This window comes from Sparus aurata, chromosome 15 (genome assembly GCF_900880675.1).
Source record: "Sparus aurata chromosome 15, fSpaAur1.1, whole genome shotgun sequence".
NCBI lineage: Eukaryota > Metazoa > Chordata > Actinopteri > Spariformes > Sparidae > Sparus > Sparus aurata.
Window position 1 is genome coordinate 12850273 of NC_044201.1, and position 18400 is coordinate 12868672.

The 18400-nt window shown below is 40.4% G+C and overlaps 1 protein-coding gene across 3 annotated transcripts in view; it reads right to left on the reverse strand.

Moving 5' to 3' along the window:
- The window catches only part of sptlc3 (serine palmitoyltransferase, long chain base subunit 3), a 22601-nt gene continuing 4201 nt past the window's right edge, over positions 1-18400 (reverse strand). For all 3 annotated transcript variants that reach the window (XM_030441739.1, XM_030441741.1, XM_030441740.1), the window contains exons 4-12: positions 17657-17805; positions 13708-13832; positions 12227-12320; positions 9520-9625; positions 8067-8286; positions 5030-5156; positions 3091-3226; positions 1168-1297; positions 1-1046 (exon numbers count right to left, since the gene is read on the reverse strand). In XM_030441739.1, coding sequence (XP_030297599.1) covers positions 933-1046; positions 1168-1297; positions 3091-3226; positions 5030-5156; positions 8067-8286; positions 9520-9625; positions 12227-12320; positions 13708-13832; positions 17657-17805 — 1201 coding nt within the window. In that variant the 3' untranslated portion in view covers positions 1-932. The remainder of the gene's footprint in view (positions 1047-1167; positions 1298-3090; positions 3227-5029; positions 5157-8066; positions 8287-9519; positions 9626-12226; positions 12321-13707; positions 13833-17656; positions 17806-18400) is intronic.

The following is an 18400-nucleotide window of genomic DNA, read 5'->3' on the forward strand; positions in this document are numbered from 1 at the left end:
GCCATAACACCTTTTTTATTCAGCGCAGGGGTTGTTGAGATTTAACTGCATGTCAAAGAAGTAATTGTTGCATGATCTATTATTTACAGGAAGGTTATCATTTACTTTGGAGATAAAAGTGTTGTTACACCGAAGACATTTTATGAAAACAGTTCACTTTGGAACGTAATAAAGGCGTCTCTGTCATCTCTAAAATCAGTTCAGTGAGTAGTGTAAATAATCATGTGTCAGGAAACGCTCCAAAGGGAAAGCTAAGAACATTGAGAAGCCTGTCATCTGGATAATTAATCAACCTTCCTACTCTGAAACACGTTCAGGAAGATTTCGTGTGTGGTCTTTTATTCAGGAGAAATAAAACATAAAATGTAGACGTCTCAGAATTTTAGCGCAGCAATACACCAGACTACAATTTCCTTATAATTTCCTTAAAAACTTTATGTTAAGAAAGTACTTCTACAATAATGACTTCAGCAGCATTTTTAATAAATAGTTGCTGATATTAATTTATGAGAAGCAAAAACGCCTCCATAAAAGGTTTTCACCGTCTAAATATAGACATGAGTAATTTGTAAAAAAGCTGTTTTGATCTAAAAGTGTACAACTATTTTCAAATGTGAAAGCAGTGAAACTTAACTTCATTATATAAAAAGGTACGTTACACAATACAGTAAAATAATTTCATTTTATGTATTCACAAATACATGTATGCAGAAATGCTTCATATCATCACTCTATGGAAGAAGCAAAAATAAGCGTGCTGTAAACTCAACATCAACCCAAACATACACAAAGTGGCAGCTGTCAAACATTTGGCCCATCTTCTGCTGTGAGACTCGGGTGTTTACTCTCTGTTCTGCCTTTATGGGACTGCTGCAGCGTGGACACTTCAGACTTAGTTTTGACACTGTAAAATGAAGGTGTCAGGGGTCATATCAGCTGTCCAGCTCAAAGTCTGTCTCATCAGCGAGGTCAGGCTGAGGGGAATATTTCTGCCGTGAGAACTTGAGACAGAGAGTGTCTCCCACCTCGTTCAGATGGTGTAGCACCTGAGGAGAAAGGAAAACTCTCAGAAGGTGTGTGTATATGATTCATTTGGAACAAAAACAACCTCTCAAGCTTCAGAGAGGTATTTTATGTTAGCAAATGTCAATGTGTTTGTGTGTGTACCTGGTTCAGCATATCTCTGGTGTGTGCTGCAGACAGACAGAAGCGAGCACGGGCCTCTGTAATTGGTGTAGCTGGAAAGCCGACTACCACGACACCAATTTTCCTCTCTAGCATTTCTCGAGCAAAAGCCCTGTCCAGAAACAATAAAAGAGAAACAACTATCAGTTTTTATCTATTCTAGTACACAAATGGCTGCAGGGACAAAAACAAAAGTCCAACCTAAAGTGGTCGTTAAAAAGTTTGTTTTGGTTATATACTGTTCATTTTGTATATTTGCCCATGGATGAATTCAAAGTTGGAAGGACCCAATAGTGAATTCATATGCTGTGGACTCAGGTTTGAGTTTATTTTCCTTCTAAGTGTTATTGAAATGACTAAAGATATTGTATGGTATGACAGTTGTATGTGTGTATGTGATCATGAATACACTTCTAACACAGCTGTGGACGATCATGCAATTATATGCTGTATTTTAGCACCATGTCACTTTATGGCTGATTTGTCTTGAGGAAGGCACTTTCTAAATAAATCATATAAGGGGTGACTGGGAATCTACCTTTTTTTTTTTCAAAGGAATGAGAAATTCTCTGACTCCAGCAAGTGGAGTCATTTGTAATGTTGTTATATAATATTCATTAAAATTGCCAAATAAGAATTTTGTGAACATCAAATTTCCTATTACACTGCTTAAGACATTTAGCACCAGGATTGTATCTCCTCTTTATCTGACACCAGTAACCTATAAAGTCACTAGCACTTGTGTGAACACGGCACCAGCTTCTTAACAGTTGAATAGCAAACAAAATCAGGCATCAATAGCCACCTATAAAATACAAATTGGTACATTTCTCACACTACACTCACATTTTTAATATTTGATGTTCCAAAATGTGCAGTGACAACCCACCTCAGAACATTAATATCATGAGGATCATTGCTCCTTTCAGCCTGTCCAAATCTTTAATTATCTGATCATTTCTGCAAAGCATGATACATTAAAAAGAGCATTTGTAACTAACATTCCTGAAGGGTTAGAAGCAGCATATCCGATGTCCTCTTACTTTAATGAGGCAGTGAATTACACTTCATTTTGTAACTAAGTGGGCAGTTTGGAGGATTAAAATGTTCTCCGATAATGATCATGTCAATCTGTAAGAACACACATTTACTGTATCTTTAGTTTATGCAACACTTTTATCAATTTATGATATGTGGGCACTGCTCCATACAGATGTTAGTGCAAGAATTAAATGTAACAAAAGCAACCTTAAGATCTACTGCAAGTAGATTCAATATATAGCTCCAGATATGTACAATATTTTCATTTAATGAATGCACATCTGTGCTGTTACAGGATTAAAATGACACAGATTTTGAAAATTGAATGAAATAACAGAAAGCAATATTGAAATTGTTTTCTAAATGTCTCAAAATAAAGATCAGACATAGACTTTATCCCCAGTCATCATCAGTGCCCATAAAATTCAGCAATGTAAATCAGAAGCTACTTCTGTGGCTGAATATGAAAGTAGCTTATAATTGGGGCAATTACTAGGCAGGATTGTTCGTTTCATGGATATTAACAGTGACTGGCATTGAAAGACACTTTATACCAAATTGATTATACCTGAGTGGCTTGAGCAATCCTGGGTAATACATAATCAATACCTGATGTTGCCTCTTAAGTGGTTACAGAAACCAGAGTCTACACAGACACAGTATAAACTACTGATTCATGGAAACTTTGTAAAATGTAATATGGCAGCCATCCAAATTGCTCAGAGATGATACACTATGCGCTGACCACAAACTGCTTGTGACAATAAGGTATAATGAAGTTAATATTTACCCTTTCAAATGCATAATGAATAAACTGGTAATCACACTCCAAAAGAAAGAAGTGTTTTTGGGGAGTGCACTTACACCACTTTGCCTGGCATGTAGAGCAAGATCGGAACCACAGGTGAGTCATCATTGCCATAGATGATGAAACCCATCTCCTTCAGCCTGGCCCTGAAGTATCTGGTGTTCTCTGCCAGCTGCCGTATCCGTCTGATGCCTCCAATTAAAACAAGGACACCACCAAATGTACATGAGTAAAGCACCAGTGCATGCTCTTTTCCAACCATATTTCCGGTGTCCCCCTAGGGGGAGGGACATCACCTGTCAGTAGTAGTTAATGTAGTGTGAGTTCTATTCAGTGCCATTTCAGCCCGATTCCTGCACCTCCATCTGGGTCATTCCAGCCTCCACTATGAACTTTGTCATGATTGCAACTCAGCTGCGGCAGCAGATGGTTCAGTTTTGGTACACACATTGCCAAAATGAGGGTTTGTAAATTGGATACGATGGATTTCGCACAAAATGAGTGAATGTGAACTGCAACTGGAGCATAGCCATGACTGAAACTGAATACAAACAATGCGTAAGTATCACATGTAGATAAATGTATTAGAAAACAAATCAAAGGCTGCAGAGACGGCCTCCCCTGCTAACCCCCTGTGTTTCCAAATGATCTGAATCACTGGGGAGCCTGGTGCTCTGTGGCTGCAGCCGTGTTTGGCATGGCCCAGCCTTGGAACACAGCTCTGTTTCCCCCTGATTACCTGGAAACAGATTGGCAGTTCTTTCATGGGGATGTGAGAGAGCACTTTAAATCCCCTTATCTCAGCAGAGCGGGGGGAGGGGGGGAGAACATAACATTCAGGCATCTGCCAAAAAGCGCAGGCCCCATTTTGTAAATTGTTCTTCTCTGCTAAGATAGAGGGCACAGAGGTCAAAAAGCTGCTGGCAGACAGAGAAATCATATGAATAGGTGAGAATGTGTGGATCTTGCTGTCTGGCTGAGTTTCTCCCTGTTTCAGAGCTGTTGCCACCAGTTTGCTTTAAAGTGCGAAATTCAACATCAGCGAGAAAGATGAGGGGGACAGAGGAAGTCTGAGAGAAAGAGGTATGAAAGTGATCAGGCATATATGCAAAGAGTATGTGATGTTTCCCATCATGGCGGGCTTTTATAGTTTTGTGATGGACATTAGAGCTGATGTTTTGAAAGACACACCCCCCCCATTTCTTTAAGATAGGTCAAGACTGATCTTTCCACAAGAGCTATTTCACTGGGCTACGTCAGATGCAAAGCATGTCTGGTTCAGAGCCAGAAGAGAAAGTTAATCATCTCTGCATGAAACTACAATATACCTCAACCATCAGACGCCAGACTTTAGTCCTTGAAGTGATTAGCCTATTACAGCGATCTACGACACAAGTGTGTATTCTTTTATGTGTCACGGTAAACAAGGCTGCCTGATTTTGCCATATTGTGGGAACTATCCTCCATTTATTTACTATATATGTACTATCTCGACTCTAACTAATACATCTCTGTTACAACTAGGATCAGAACAACAATAACTCAAGATGAATTGCTCTGGCAGTACTGCGACTGGTCTGGTAATGACTACTTCCCTGCCCTTGTGTCTGATGCCATTAAAGCAGAAACTTTTCAGAGGTACAACCTTCCTCACAACACACACATGAAAATGATTTCCTCCACGTTGGGGTCACGTGTGCTCATGGACTGCACGTCCTCCCTCTTCCTTCTACCACTGCAGACCCCTGTAATTGCAACCACATTTTCTGACCAAGCAGCTGTTTGTCTTTCCCCGCAGGTCTGGACTTACTCCTTATGTTAACATTGGTGCTGTCCACTGGATTTGGTTTGCTATTGTTTCCATAAAAAAATTATATAAAGAGGTGTAAAGATTTTTACAAGCCAGACATAATATTTGTTTCTGAAAAGATCATCGGGTTTTGACAAGTTCGCCGGTAAAAAGATTGACATTGAGGACAATGTTCAGACACTCACCTTCTGTGCTACCGTCTTTTCCCATGATGCACTTCATGGCGCGTAGGATCTGCTCAGTGACAGGGGGGGACATGGCTGTTGCGTACACTGCACTGTGGGAGTGACTACGTAGGTAGTCCACCAACTCCTGCAACATAGTGTCACACAGATAAAATGTGACATTTGTTACAACTTAACCCTCTAAATATTGTTTATAGATGAACTACTACAAAATATTATAAACATCAGTTGAGACTTGCCAAAAGTTACTTGTAAAGTTACTTATAGATGGCTTATAAAGCATTTAATTGTTTGTTAGCAGTGAAATAACTATTAATGATGATGTTTAATCAATACCAATATTGTAAATTAACCATTTATTTATGGTGGTTATTATGTGTTGTCTTCAGATCCTCCATGCAACAGTAGTGTGGCCCTGCACTAATATTTTAGCACCACTAGAGCGAGCTCACGTATAGTCAACACCTGAGAATCAATTAAAATACCTCTAGTCATTTCACTGTCACTATGACTATCTCAGCATTGCCTGTAAAACAGCTCTGGATCCTTTCCTGCTCACTGCTCTGAGAGAGCCAGAGCACTAATTCAAGAAAGAACCAATGCTGAAATGAGCCAGAATGAGGACCATCATGCTCATTATTCCTAAATGTCAGCAGGAGATGAATTCTTGTAGGAGAAGAGCAGGATTTCAGGAAACCAATTCAGTCATGAGTCCCTGGAGCGTGTGTGTGTGTGTGTGTGTGCGCGTGTGTGTGTGTGTGTGTGTGTGTGTGTGTGTGTGTGTGTGTGTGTGTGTGTGTGTGTGTGTGTGTGTGTATATAAGTGGTCCGAGGTTGGGAGCAGGGCCTGGAGCCATGTGATGGGCTGCTGCTCGGTGGCGGCTGCGTGGTGGCCAGCGGGTGAGGGTGATGACATGAAGCCGGAGATGCTGTCTGGCCACCATTTCCACTCACTCGCCATCTGTCCCCACTGGGCGGCGGCTGCGGCTTCCTCACACACATGAGGGGAAGGGATTTTGGGGGAAATGCTCAGACGTAGGATAAGAACCTTGAAACAACCTGACATCTGTTTTCGTTTAAGGCGGGGGGGATTTTCACCGCTTTAGGGCCCCGCAGGATTTTGGTGCGACCAAGATAAACCAGTTAAGAGAACATGTCCGAAATCCATCTCAGGTCTGCGGCGCGGACTGACAGCTCAAAGTGTTTACTCAGCCACACGGCGGCCATAATACTGATGTGGTGATACACAACGCCACAGAGTAGAAGTGGTGCCAGAAGAGCACATGCACTTGTACACACTTGGTTATTCAACGGATGCATTTAATAATCTTATTTCAGTGCAATCCAGGCTTTGAGCAAAGAGTCAATGAAAAAGGCTTCCTTCATGCAAGGTTGAAGTGAATTAGAAGGAGCTTGGAGTATATTTATTGGGGTATTTATTTTTGGAACGCTCATAAAATAGCTCCAACATGACTGTTTTCCAGAACACATCTGCAGAGCTTTTTGTCGGTCGACCTGAATCCACTTAATGTAGGATTTGGGGGATTTCACCACAACAACAAATGCGTCAAATCTAAAGGCCTTCTCCCTCCTTGCCTGTTTCTCTCAGGAGTTTACTACAGCCAGCTGTCAAACAAGGCAGAGTTTTCATACTTCAAACATCATCACGCTTGTTAAAAGTCATCCTGTAAAATCTGGAGCGCAGTTCCGACGCCTGCCACAAGAAGGGGCTGGCCCTCTGCCAGCTTTACCTTCTTATTATGGCAGAGAGGGGCTGAGCCGACATAAGGCGAAGGCAGGAAGGGGTCCCTCACTGAATCCCTAATTCAAGCAACATGGCCGTTTCCTCTGTTGCTTTCTAATCAACTCCGACAAAAGCGGTGCGGTTATGTACTAAAGTGTACTTTTTAATGGAGTAAAAAAAGGAATTACAAAGGCCCCGAGTCACAGCCTGGGGAACATTTGTTGGACACATGAGAGCTACAAGGGAGGTGGGGAGTGAGTTTGATAGAGTCCCATTCATCTTAAAAACAGACCTGGATAAATAGTAGTTCAAAATATTTAGTATGATGTTTTAATGTTGTTCCGCAGACAATGGTTTCCAGGTTGCTTAAACAATGTCAAGAAAGAATGCGAAAGTCAGTTTAGTTATTTGATTTTCTGAAAATAGTAACATACCCAAGGCTATTTGAAGAGTTTCAGTGTGATTAATCCCACCTACATATATCTTGGCGCTCCTCGGGTCCACGGGGATTATTTTTGCATAGCAACGAGACTAGTTTCTGCCTGACTGGAAAAGCAACAGGTCTGTTTCAGTGTTTACAAGTTCAGTCTTAAACAGGTGTGCTATGAACAGAGAGAAATGGAGCGAAATAAGAACTGCTGATGAACATTGCTATAATCTGAAGAAAGGCAGGGTTGTTGCTTGTCTGATTTGGTTTAAAAATAATAGTTCAAAAAGAAAACACTTTTTTCTATTAGCTGTTGTGCCATGGCAGGACAGGTTGCTGTTTCATATCAGAGTGTCCAGTCTGGGGTGACTCCCCCAACAATGTTACTTTAATGAATGTAGCCCCCCCAACCTCTCTGGAATAAACTCCCAGAAAGCCAGAATTCTGAACCAACTCTCGATTGCCTATGCCTTTTTAAAATTAAGTTTGGAGCTAGTCATTCATATCTCACTCTAATTTTACACCTTTTAAATCCTATTAAATGTCTTTTAAGATGACCTTGCGTTTCTCTTATTTGTTTTATGTAAATAACTTTGAATTGCCTTGTTGAAATGTGCTATACAAATACCCTTGCCTTGCTTCTCTCTCCTCCCATTTTCATCCTCCATCTACTGCCAACTATCTAATAAAACCAGAAAACTTTATCTGACCAAGTATTCTCAGGAGGCCTATCTTCATCATGTGGTTGAAAATTAAGTACAAAATTAAATTCTGTCCGTGCATCTTTACATTTATATTGGCAACACTTTATGAAAAAAATTACAAACAAATGAAAGCAGAGAGAGCTGAAAGAAGATGATCAGGAACCTTTTTTCCTGCAATATAGCCTCCAGCAGCCCCAAAGCTCTTGGTGAAGGTACCCATCATCACATCCACATCAGCTGGGTCCACACCGAACAGCTCGGTCACGCCCCTCCCTGATGGTCCGACTGCTCCGATGCTGTGGGCCTCATCCAGGTACAGATACGCTTTATACTTCTTCTTGAGTGCAATGATCTCGGGAAGTCGCACCACAGAGCCCTCCATGCTAATGACAGAAATTCACACAAACAAAGATACTGTTACACAAGGAACAACGAGGACACACACATTTACTCAATTACAAACCAAACACTCAAAGTGATTATATTTAAAAGGAAAGAAATCTGACCCCAACCTCACTTTATCCGCTGAAGAGCACATGAAAATGCGTATTACGTAATTTCACATGTCCCAATCTTCTAAGAATCTTTCTTTTGGCCTCTTTCACTTTACTCCCACCTCTCTACCATCTCTTCCTCCCCTCTGATGTGATCCTTTTAAGGTTACAAATAGACAGAATGAGTGAGTGTATGGCTGGGGAATGGAGCAATCCCAGACCTGCTATCCTTGCTATGGCTGACAACGTCTGCAGCCCAAATGACATAAGACAGGGTTTCGCCAAGATCGATGTGGACATCAAAGGCAGGACTAGGATCTAGCCAAAGCTTGCTTACTCTTTATCCGACCCTTTTGAAGTTACATGGCAACATTTCTTTAATGTCTGAGCCCGACATCAGGCATTATTGCCTGATATAGGCAGTCCAATGATGTGCAATTAAGATGTCTTTCAAATTTCCAGCATTGTTGTGTAATTACTGGTTAATTAATACCAACTGCTAGCCATGTTCAAGGTTTTCCTCTTCATTTGATAAGGGGATTGCCATAAAACGTACAATAAATAACACATTGACTAAAAGCACAATGAATATGACATTTTTTACTCATAAAGCATTGAAATGTAGGGTGCGAGTGAGGGCAGAAAGAGGGAAGAAAAGAGCAAAGAAAATGGCCGTGATAAACAGTTGGAGCTGGGGGTGTAGCCAAGTCAATCTCTGTGGCTCCATTTGGCCTTGATTTGGAGCTAATGAGCAGATGGAGAGGGTCACTAAGACTCAGGATAGCTCACTGCCGGGAGAGACACACAATACCTTTCTCATCTCTCCAGTAATCAAACGGTACCCAACCATACACCCACACACTCACACACACATAGAAACACACACACTCCATTATTCAAGGGTAGAGAGGGAAGCAATTGAAAAAAGGACTATTACAGAAACTGCTAAACACAGGGTGGAAGCTCTCCTCAGGTTACAAATGAAGAATTCTACCTGAGCCTGACCAGCTGGAAGCCCATACTTACCAAGATTGATGCAACTACTTCACTGACCAAAGATATGTGCCTGTGAGAGAGCAACTACTCTAGTGTTTGTGTGTGTGCTGTATAATGACAGCTGACCTATAGATGCCTTCTACCATGATGAGGATCTTCTTCCAGGGCCTGTGGGTCCGTGGCTGTCCCGAGCAAACTGCATCTCTTAGCATCTTCTCCAAGCTATGCATGTCTGACAAGGACACACACACACACACACACACACACACACACACACACACACACACACACACACACACACACACACTTGTGAGTGAAAAAGCAGGCAAACACTCTGCAATCTAATCTAAATTTAAACTAGGGCAGGGCAATACGGCCTTCAAAGACTAAAGCAACATTATATTGGTATATCATGATACAGGATATGCATCATGATATTTAGAAAGCTCCTCAAAAGCATAAATGCGAGGACTGGGTGAAAAAATCAATTGACACTTTCAAAACATTGATTTTCAAAATTACTTTTGCTAAATAATCAGCTGTAACTTGGATATAATGACTACATGGCATAAGGAAAAGTAAGTAGAACTATCTAGTAATTGCAGAAAATGATATCACTTTACTGTAATGCCCCTTAAAACCAGAAAGAGACAACACTTACGCCATATCATGCTATAATGATGTCCAAAATCTAAGACAATATAGTCTCTTTTCACGATAACATCGATATATTGCCAGTCCTTATGCAAACCTTTTTTTATAGAAAAAGGCAAAGGACTTAAAATATTTAAGTACTATAATATGAAATCACTTGCAGCTAAACGGCGAGACGGCACCATGTAATTGCATCCTCTTACTTATCTATTTATTTGCACTAAATTGTCCTGTACTTGTACTGTCTTTTGTTGTACTGTTGTTGTTATGTGTGGTGTCCTTGAGTGCTTTGAAAGGCGCCTTCAAATAAAATGCATTACTATTATTATTATTATTATTATTATAATAAACATTCTATAGGTGCAAAACAACAATATACATAGTGTAACAGTACTCAAATCATAACTTTAAAAAGGAACACCAACTAAAAGCAAACAGTAGTAAGTAGAGTCATAATTTCCACAGGGCAGGGTGGTTCACAGAATACACACAGAACTACTTTATCTGCTAGAAACATAGTCTGATGCTAATGAACACCTGCAATGATTGTATCAGAGGGGATTGCGAACTGACAGGAATGTGGCTTTGGCCAAGGGTCTCTTCAGTGCAGCCTGCATGGATGCTTAACTTTAGGATTGAAATTTTGGGCTTCAGCAGCAGCAATTTCCCGGTTGCATTTAGAGCCCCTGACAGGTAATGGTGATGCTCTTAACCAGCAGATGGCAGTATTGAATAGCTTTAGTTAATAAGGAGCATTATTCAAAGTATGACTGCAAGCTGAGCAGGGAGTAAACCTGTCATAGCTAATATTCTATCACACACGATCAATATTGCTGCCTCAACACAAAACAGGTTTACTGAGGAGGCAGTGGTTCCATTTTAGTAAAATCACTTGCTCAACAGTGCAGAGTACACCCATGACACACATATCCACATAGGGAGGAACCAGACAGTGAGGGAACAACCCACAGTGGATTGCTGTGTGCAAAGTCAAGAAGGATGAAAAGATTTTTCCACAGTTAGGCGCTGATTTAAGATAAGCCACAGTATGAGGTACCGTATGACTGTGAATGAGAAATGAGTCTTGGCCTCTACAAAAGTCACATGCATACAGTTGTGAATATCCATAACGTGCTATTATCTTTACACAGCCTTGGGTGAACATACACTACTAGACTGAGCTCCAGATAAATGCATTTAATTATTTGAAAGACTGGGAATGGCAACCTTCGATAGGAATGTTCTTTGTCTGTGACTATTTGAGGTATTCCAAACAAACAAGCCAGGCAATGTTAGACTGGACTAACCAGTTCATTTAGTCTGCGGTATGAAACTCTGTTAAAGTTACACTGCACAAATACAGTTAACAAGTGATGTCAGATATTTCAGACACCTACTTATCTTTTGTTGTGGCTAAGCTTATCTGTATGACCCTCTAAGTAAATATTGGTCTTGCACTAATAAAAAAGGATCTGGTGCTGGAGGTATAAAGGCAGGGAGGGGTCAGCTTCTCTGTGCCTGAGGGCTCTTTGCCTTTAGACAGACCTCTGGGATCAACTTGGAGAACCCATAACTGACTCTGCTTGTACCTGTCAGGACACATTTGCTGCCAGAAGACTGGCTCATTTGTCCTGTCTCCTGAAAGAGTGGTGGATATTTCCAATGCAAGCACACTGAATGTTGTATCACTCATGCTTAATAATTTTCCCTTATCATCTATTGACAATTTGTAATTTGACAGTACAATAGAGTACAGACTTTCTAAGGAAGATGACATTTTGATAAAAATAAAGTTCTGTTTTGCTGCTCTGCTGCTGATGCAGTTGTGACTGTAAACTGAACCCATTTCATTAATGCTTTTACATTTGCTGCTCTAAACACAGAATGTTAAGTAGGTCTTTCCAATGGCAAATCCTGTACCGCACTGAAAGCGATGTGTTTCTCACAGCAGCAGAAAAAACTGGATGATGTGAGCAGCACTGGCTGAACAAACATGAATCAAAACTTCATCAACAGATAATCTATGGCAAAATTCTTCATAGCACTTTTAGCATTGTTTGATAAGCAAACTGAAACAACACAGAGCTCACTGCTTGCTGTAAATGATGTGATGTGCATTGTGTTGCTGTAATGCAGAAGATTTATTCTTATGTTGAAATGAGAGAGTTGCATGACTTACTGTTGTGTTTGAACACCCGGATAGTTGCTCCTGACAATCTCGCCCCTAAGATGAGGGATGTATGATTGAGCTCATCGCTGAGTATCAAGCAACCCTGGAAATCAGCAGAGAGAGAGCAACAGACTTAACATTTTCAGTATTATAGGTGAAACACATGTTCCTCCATCTTTGATTACTGACAAGATATTTGCATCATATATGATGATATTTTGGATTTAGTGGTCTATACTTGTAAAAGGGCCAATTAGAGTCTCTCTTGGTTATGGAAAAAATTAATTAGGTACCGTATATCGAAGATGGAGGAAAATCATAGCAGTGTGTGCTTCCCACCTATATGATTTGTGATTGCTTGTTTTGTTTTGTTTTTAAAATGCATTTCCAGATTTTGTTTTGTTTTTATTTTATAGTATTGTACTCAGATGATGTACTATAAAATCGTTGTTGCTCTAAAAGGATCCACTTGGCCAATAACATGTCAGCCCACTTCTCTTGCTCCACCCCCCATCCATGCCTCAATCGTAATCACCTCCATCTATGTCCTCTGTGTGCGATGACAGCTGCATGTACTGCACATGTTATGTCATTTTCACCTCTTTAATGTCTGATGAAGTTTCAGCTGACAGACACATCACAATTTTCATAATGTATGGCACTTCATATTCCATACAAATTAGCATGCAAATGAATTCAGCCTTTCCACGAAATTCTCTCAGTACATTAGCATATTTAACACTGAAGCTCTAAGCATTTGACTGCATTAGTTTGAATGAACTCTTGTAGAGGGGATGATGACACCGTCTCAGTGACAGATACCCCCGCTCTGGCCTGGGGTCCAGCTGGCCTGCTCCCTGGTCAACCAGCAGCTGTCACTCTAATGTAGCTCTGCCTGCACAGCTAGGCCTGTCCTGGCACAGCCTGTCCCTGTAGGATAGAGTTGGCAGTGTGGGTTGACCCCCCAGCCCCTGCAGGGCTACTGTGGGGTCTGTAGCCTAAGGAGCTGTTACACCTCTTGGTCTTCATAAATGACCCCGTCCTCATCACTTAAACAGTCAACCTCCTCTTCCTCCTGTCCAGTCCAATCACAGATATTCATGCTGTTTGTTGCCCCTGGTAACCCACGGCTGTCTGTGTGAGCCAGGCTGGTGTGCCGACAGGCCAGAGTATGGGTAATCATACCCTTGAGTGAGTGCTCTTAACAAAACCTGCCCGTCCTTGTCTATGTGTCTGAAAGCAGCTATGCTCAGAGCCTAGTCCTCCTGGCTACTGTAATGTTTAATTATGATTTTAATTAATGGGGGTGGGTCGGGAGTTGTTCGCCGCTGAATTTAGTTGACTGTTATTCATTAATTTAGGCCATATGCAAGACAGGAACAAAAGATGGAGCTAATTAGATTAATTTCTGCTGCGCTGTGAAAATTACACCCATTTACAGTAGGATTTCCTATATACAGTGTGTGGCATTTATGTGGAAAATCACAAACCTTGCCAACAAGTGCTGGAATGTTCATTGAGTTGGTGGCGAAACCCATCCCATAAGTCATGGAGGACTCCGCGCCAACGAAATTGGCCACAAGTTGCTCCAGTTCTTCATGGATGCCTAGGTTACCTACAGGACAGAGGTCGCAAAAGGGTAACAATCACTGTAATTGCTATTTTTTCTGGTAGTCCTTTAGTCCTTAGGTGTTCTGGTCTTTGTCATCCAATCACACATTTTGACAGAGATGAATAAAAAGCAATAGACCCAAATGCAAAAGCCTGGACTGCCAGCACACGCTCCTTTTACTTTAGGGCTCTAACAAGATTTATAAAGTTTCAAGATGTGGTGGATTTGTAATTTAGTTCAACTACCTCTTTTCATCCCCGGTAATATCAAGGCAAGTGCAAGGTCTAAAATGGCCCTGCAGCACATTTTGCAACTGAGACAGCGGTTATAACCCAATGTGACAAGTGGGGACCAGAATTCATTTAGAAAATTGTCTAGATTGTAATCTGTCACCTGACATAGTGTCTTTCTATTTTGTGCGATAAAGGTGGATTTTTTGGGTCATCTCTGGGCTTTCAGTACTGCCCCTGCACTTAGCTTGTATAAAACAAATTAATGTTACAATACAACAGAGAGAGGTAGGCAGAGAAACGTTCATATAAACTCTATTTTATTTCTGCTGGCTCTTGGCAATGTTGTATATATGGTAGAAATATACTCTAACAAGTGTGTCCACCGCATTTATCACACACTTTAGAGTTACTGTAGTAGTTAATTGTCACTATACTATAGATTAAAAGTTACTCTATAAATATTTCCAACTCATCAGTGACTTATTTCTGATAATGAGTGTTTAAACAATACAGAACATGGGTTAACAGTACTGACTGCTTGGTTGCCATGTTTGTTGAGAATTAAACTCATTGTTTATTCCAGAGATGATAATAGAAGATGCTAAGAATTGAATCGTCTGTTGACAGCTGCATATGTGCAGTACTGATCAGGCAGCCTCAAGAAAATGGCAGCGGGTAAAGAAGTTTATGACATGCAAGTTAATATTTCAATTACACTGGAAATAGGAGTTTAGTTGGGTGGCGTTTGGGGATGTGGGCAGAATTCCAACTACTATTTGATAAACAGCGGATACATTTTAAAAAATTCACCAGCTCAAGTAAAAATGGACATTGGGCAAGTGGATTTCTGACCACTTTCCCGAACAGTAGAGTAAAAAACATGAACTTGGACCATGCAGTACAGTATATAACCAAATTAATTCTCAATATTTAAGCGACTGTTTTTGTAGGGATAAAATTGCAAACATTACAACGGATACACAATGAAACGCTGACTAAAATATGTATATTTGTGTATTAAAGCATCGTCATAATAATTTAACTATTATTTTACTTTAATTATTTGAAAGAATAGGAGATCAAAATAATCTAGTCAATATCGACAATGTGGACAAAAATGAAGCTGAAGGAAATTCACTGCAGTAATTGCATATACACGGGATACTAATTATTGTACTCACAATCAATAACAATCAGTAACCACAGATAGCCGGCATTAAAAAGTTCAAACAGCCTGAATGTTTCAGGAAGGACTGGAAAATGGGTATCGACTGATGTGTACAAAACCATAATACAGTGAAGCAGGTCTGTCTTTATGGTGATTCCCATGCAGAGCTTTCCATCAGGCCTTGCGCCAAGTCAAATCGATTCATACATTTCCTAAACCACTCTGGCTCACAGCCCCGACTGGTGTGCTCAGCCTTTTTTGATCAGACTGTATCGGCATTTGCTCTATATACAGAACATTTTACTTAGCCGGGGGTTCTTCGTGATGCCCTGCCTCCTAATTGATATGCTAACCCCATAGCGCTGCTCCAGGTCTGGATACTCTCAGGTAAGGGTGAGTGGAGACCTTCGATCTCACTCACACACGCTTACATGAGTTAACTGTCACGTGCATCTCGTTGAGCTCGGTAAGCTGTCCTCTGAATTACCAAAGACACCTTTCTGCTAAAGCTTGTTGACAAAAAAGCTCTTAAACTATTTCCAAGGTTTTTACTGTAGAGGGACAATAAAGATTACACTTAAAAATCTTCAAGCTAAACCTGTCTCTTTTATTGAAAACGTGTGACTGAGGTTTTTCGTCAAAGCCTTCACAACAAGACCACAAAAGACCCAGCCTGGTAGAGTTAATCATTCCTATCACCAGCGTCGACTGAAGTCTCAACAGACATGTGCTGCAATTACGTTTTAGTTGTAACATGTAAAGCTGCCCTGTTGCATTGGGTTATTAGTGGACACATACTTACAACTATGGCTTAGTAGCTGCACTTAGTATTTCTCTGGCATTAATTTGAATGACATCATTTTTTAATTTACAGTATGTTAATGATTAAAGGAAAAGTGGGAACAGTGAGCCACCCATTAAGACAAATCCATGAATGTTTGACATGACTGTTTATTCATAGGGTGTGCTTGTGGTGCACTTTGAATCTAGACTCACATCAATAAAGAAAATACTTTCAAATTGCACTACCTATACCTTCATGTTTAGTGTTTGAGGTCAAATGTTTTATATTTTTGTAACATTTGAAGACGAGATTTGATCAAATACTTAAATAAAAAGACTGCTGGTAATTTTGATAAAACCCCATCCAGGAAGATTTGATTTTAAAGGTTTTCTGTGTATCATAATTACAAATTGCTGCATGTGAACTTAAACACTGGTGATGCTGGCATCAGTGCTACTACAGAGATACTGGCTCTTTAATAATTGATGCTTAATAAGGTCTCATGGGAGAAATGCTTGTTATTCCTTAACCCTGTTGGTGAGCCAGCTGAAACACACATTACAAACCCGGGTAAAAACAGTCCCATTTTGAAAGAGAAATAAACACATAAATAAATCACATAAATGAATAATGGATGTTGCTGAGGAGTGTGTGCGTTTGTGTGTGTGCGTGTGTGTGGGAGTGGCTAGGACTTGCACTCTGACATACGTACAACTTGCGATCACATGCACTTTAATGCCTCTGGTTTTCTCTGTTCTCGTCAAACCGCTCATATCATGCAACACTACACAGCGACTCAACCCGCTCTGAGCTTGAATGTCAGCTTACTTTCTCACCCTGCTCTCAGTAGTTACACAGCAGAGTGGTGTCATGTGCCTCAAACTAAACATCACTGATGGAGAGAAAAAGGCTCTTCTTTTCTCAAGAAAACTTTGCAAAGTCTGGCCCGTTCAGTTAAGTCCACAAAGTTTATGGTTTTGACCAATAAACATCAGATTTCATTGCTGTGCCAGAACATGTGATCCAGGTGCGCGCAGCCAGTTTAACACCATCAGAGGCCGGGTTGAAGTTCAGAGGATAAAACACCATTTAAAATTCATCTGAAGCTACACATCTCAGTTTCTGATCCCTGCTGGTCGAACACTTCCATCACAAATGTTGCTCTTGCATCCGGCCTAATGTCCAGGGTGTTTCATGATGTTACATCCCGCTGTGGTATCATTTCATTCACTCCTCAGTGTGCACCAGTATGTAATGATCTCAGCTTATGCCCAAATGGTACATTATTCAACAAAGGGTGAATAATTCATATAACGTTGCAGCTACTGAAAGATAATTAAACACGCGGGCAGTATAATTCACGAGAAAGGTAATAAATGAAGGCATATGTGATGAGAGATATGGAGTTTTATTTCCAGTTTGATACTAAATGTATTCAGTGTCATAACTGTCCGCCAGAGACGCTTAAAATAGATGCACATATAAGACATTTGAAGCACTACCATATGCATTTTAACTTTTGTTGTGAAGTGGACACTTTTCACCCAAGTTAAAATGAATGCTCTTGTTGAAACTAGCTCAAGAGCACAAGTACCATACAATCTTTTTTATCTATACAACTGAACATTGACCACAAACTCACCTACTTCCTGCCTTGTGCTGCAAACCCCAACGCCATACTGGCGTGTTTTGTCTGCCACAGTTTTCAGGAAATCAGCATTGTTCTCAGCGAAGCCGAGGTAGTTGTAAGAGCCCACGTTGATGACATCGTGTAACGTCCTCCCGGTTAACCTGCAAGCATGTAAACATTAGGAATTACTTAGCCTCTCTGTTTTTTTCCATACATACACGCTCTCAGAGATCTGATTCCATATTATAAAAAGTAATCAACATTAAACTAAATCTAATTGCTACTCATAAATTTTTTTTTTTTTTTTTTTAAATCAGTGGAATTCTTTTCATGAGAAGTAAACAGGTAAACAGCGACCTGCTGTGTAAGCAGCATTTGTTTTCTTGTTTTCTTCGATATTTCTCTAATCAAATATTCACAACTAATTATAGTCAGGAACAAGAGATTGTGCTTCCCTATGATATGTAGGTAGACAACTAAATCCATATAGAAAAGACTGAGAAAGTATGAGTGTAATAATTTCTTGCAATAGGGCAGATAAGGTACACATTACACCAGTTCACACAGCCTGTCAACAGTGTAAAGACTCACTGTACATCAGTATCAGAGTATTTAAAGAGAACTGCTCCATTTCATCAACTGACCTACTTCTTCTCACTGCTCATGTACGCACCCCATCCGCATGTTTTACCCATTCACAGCACGTCACCACATAAGACAACCCGACTGCCCTGTTTCTACTTTTTCCCAGTCACA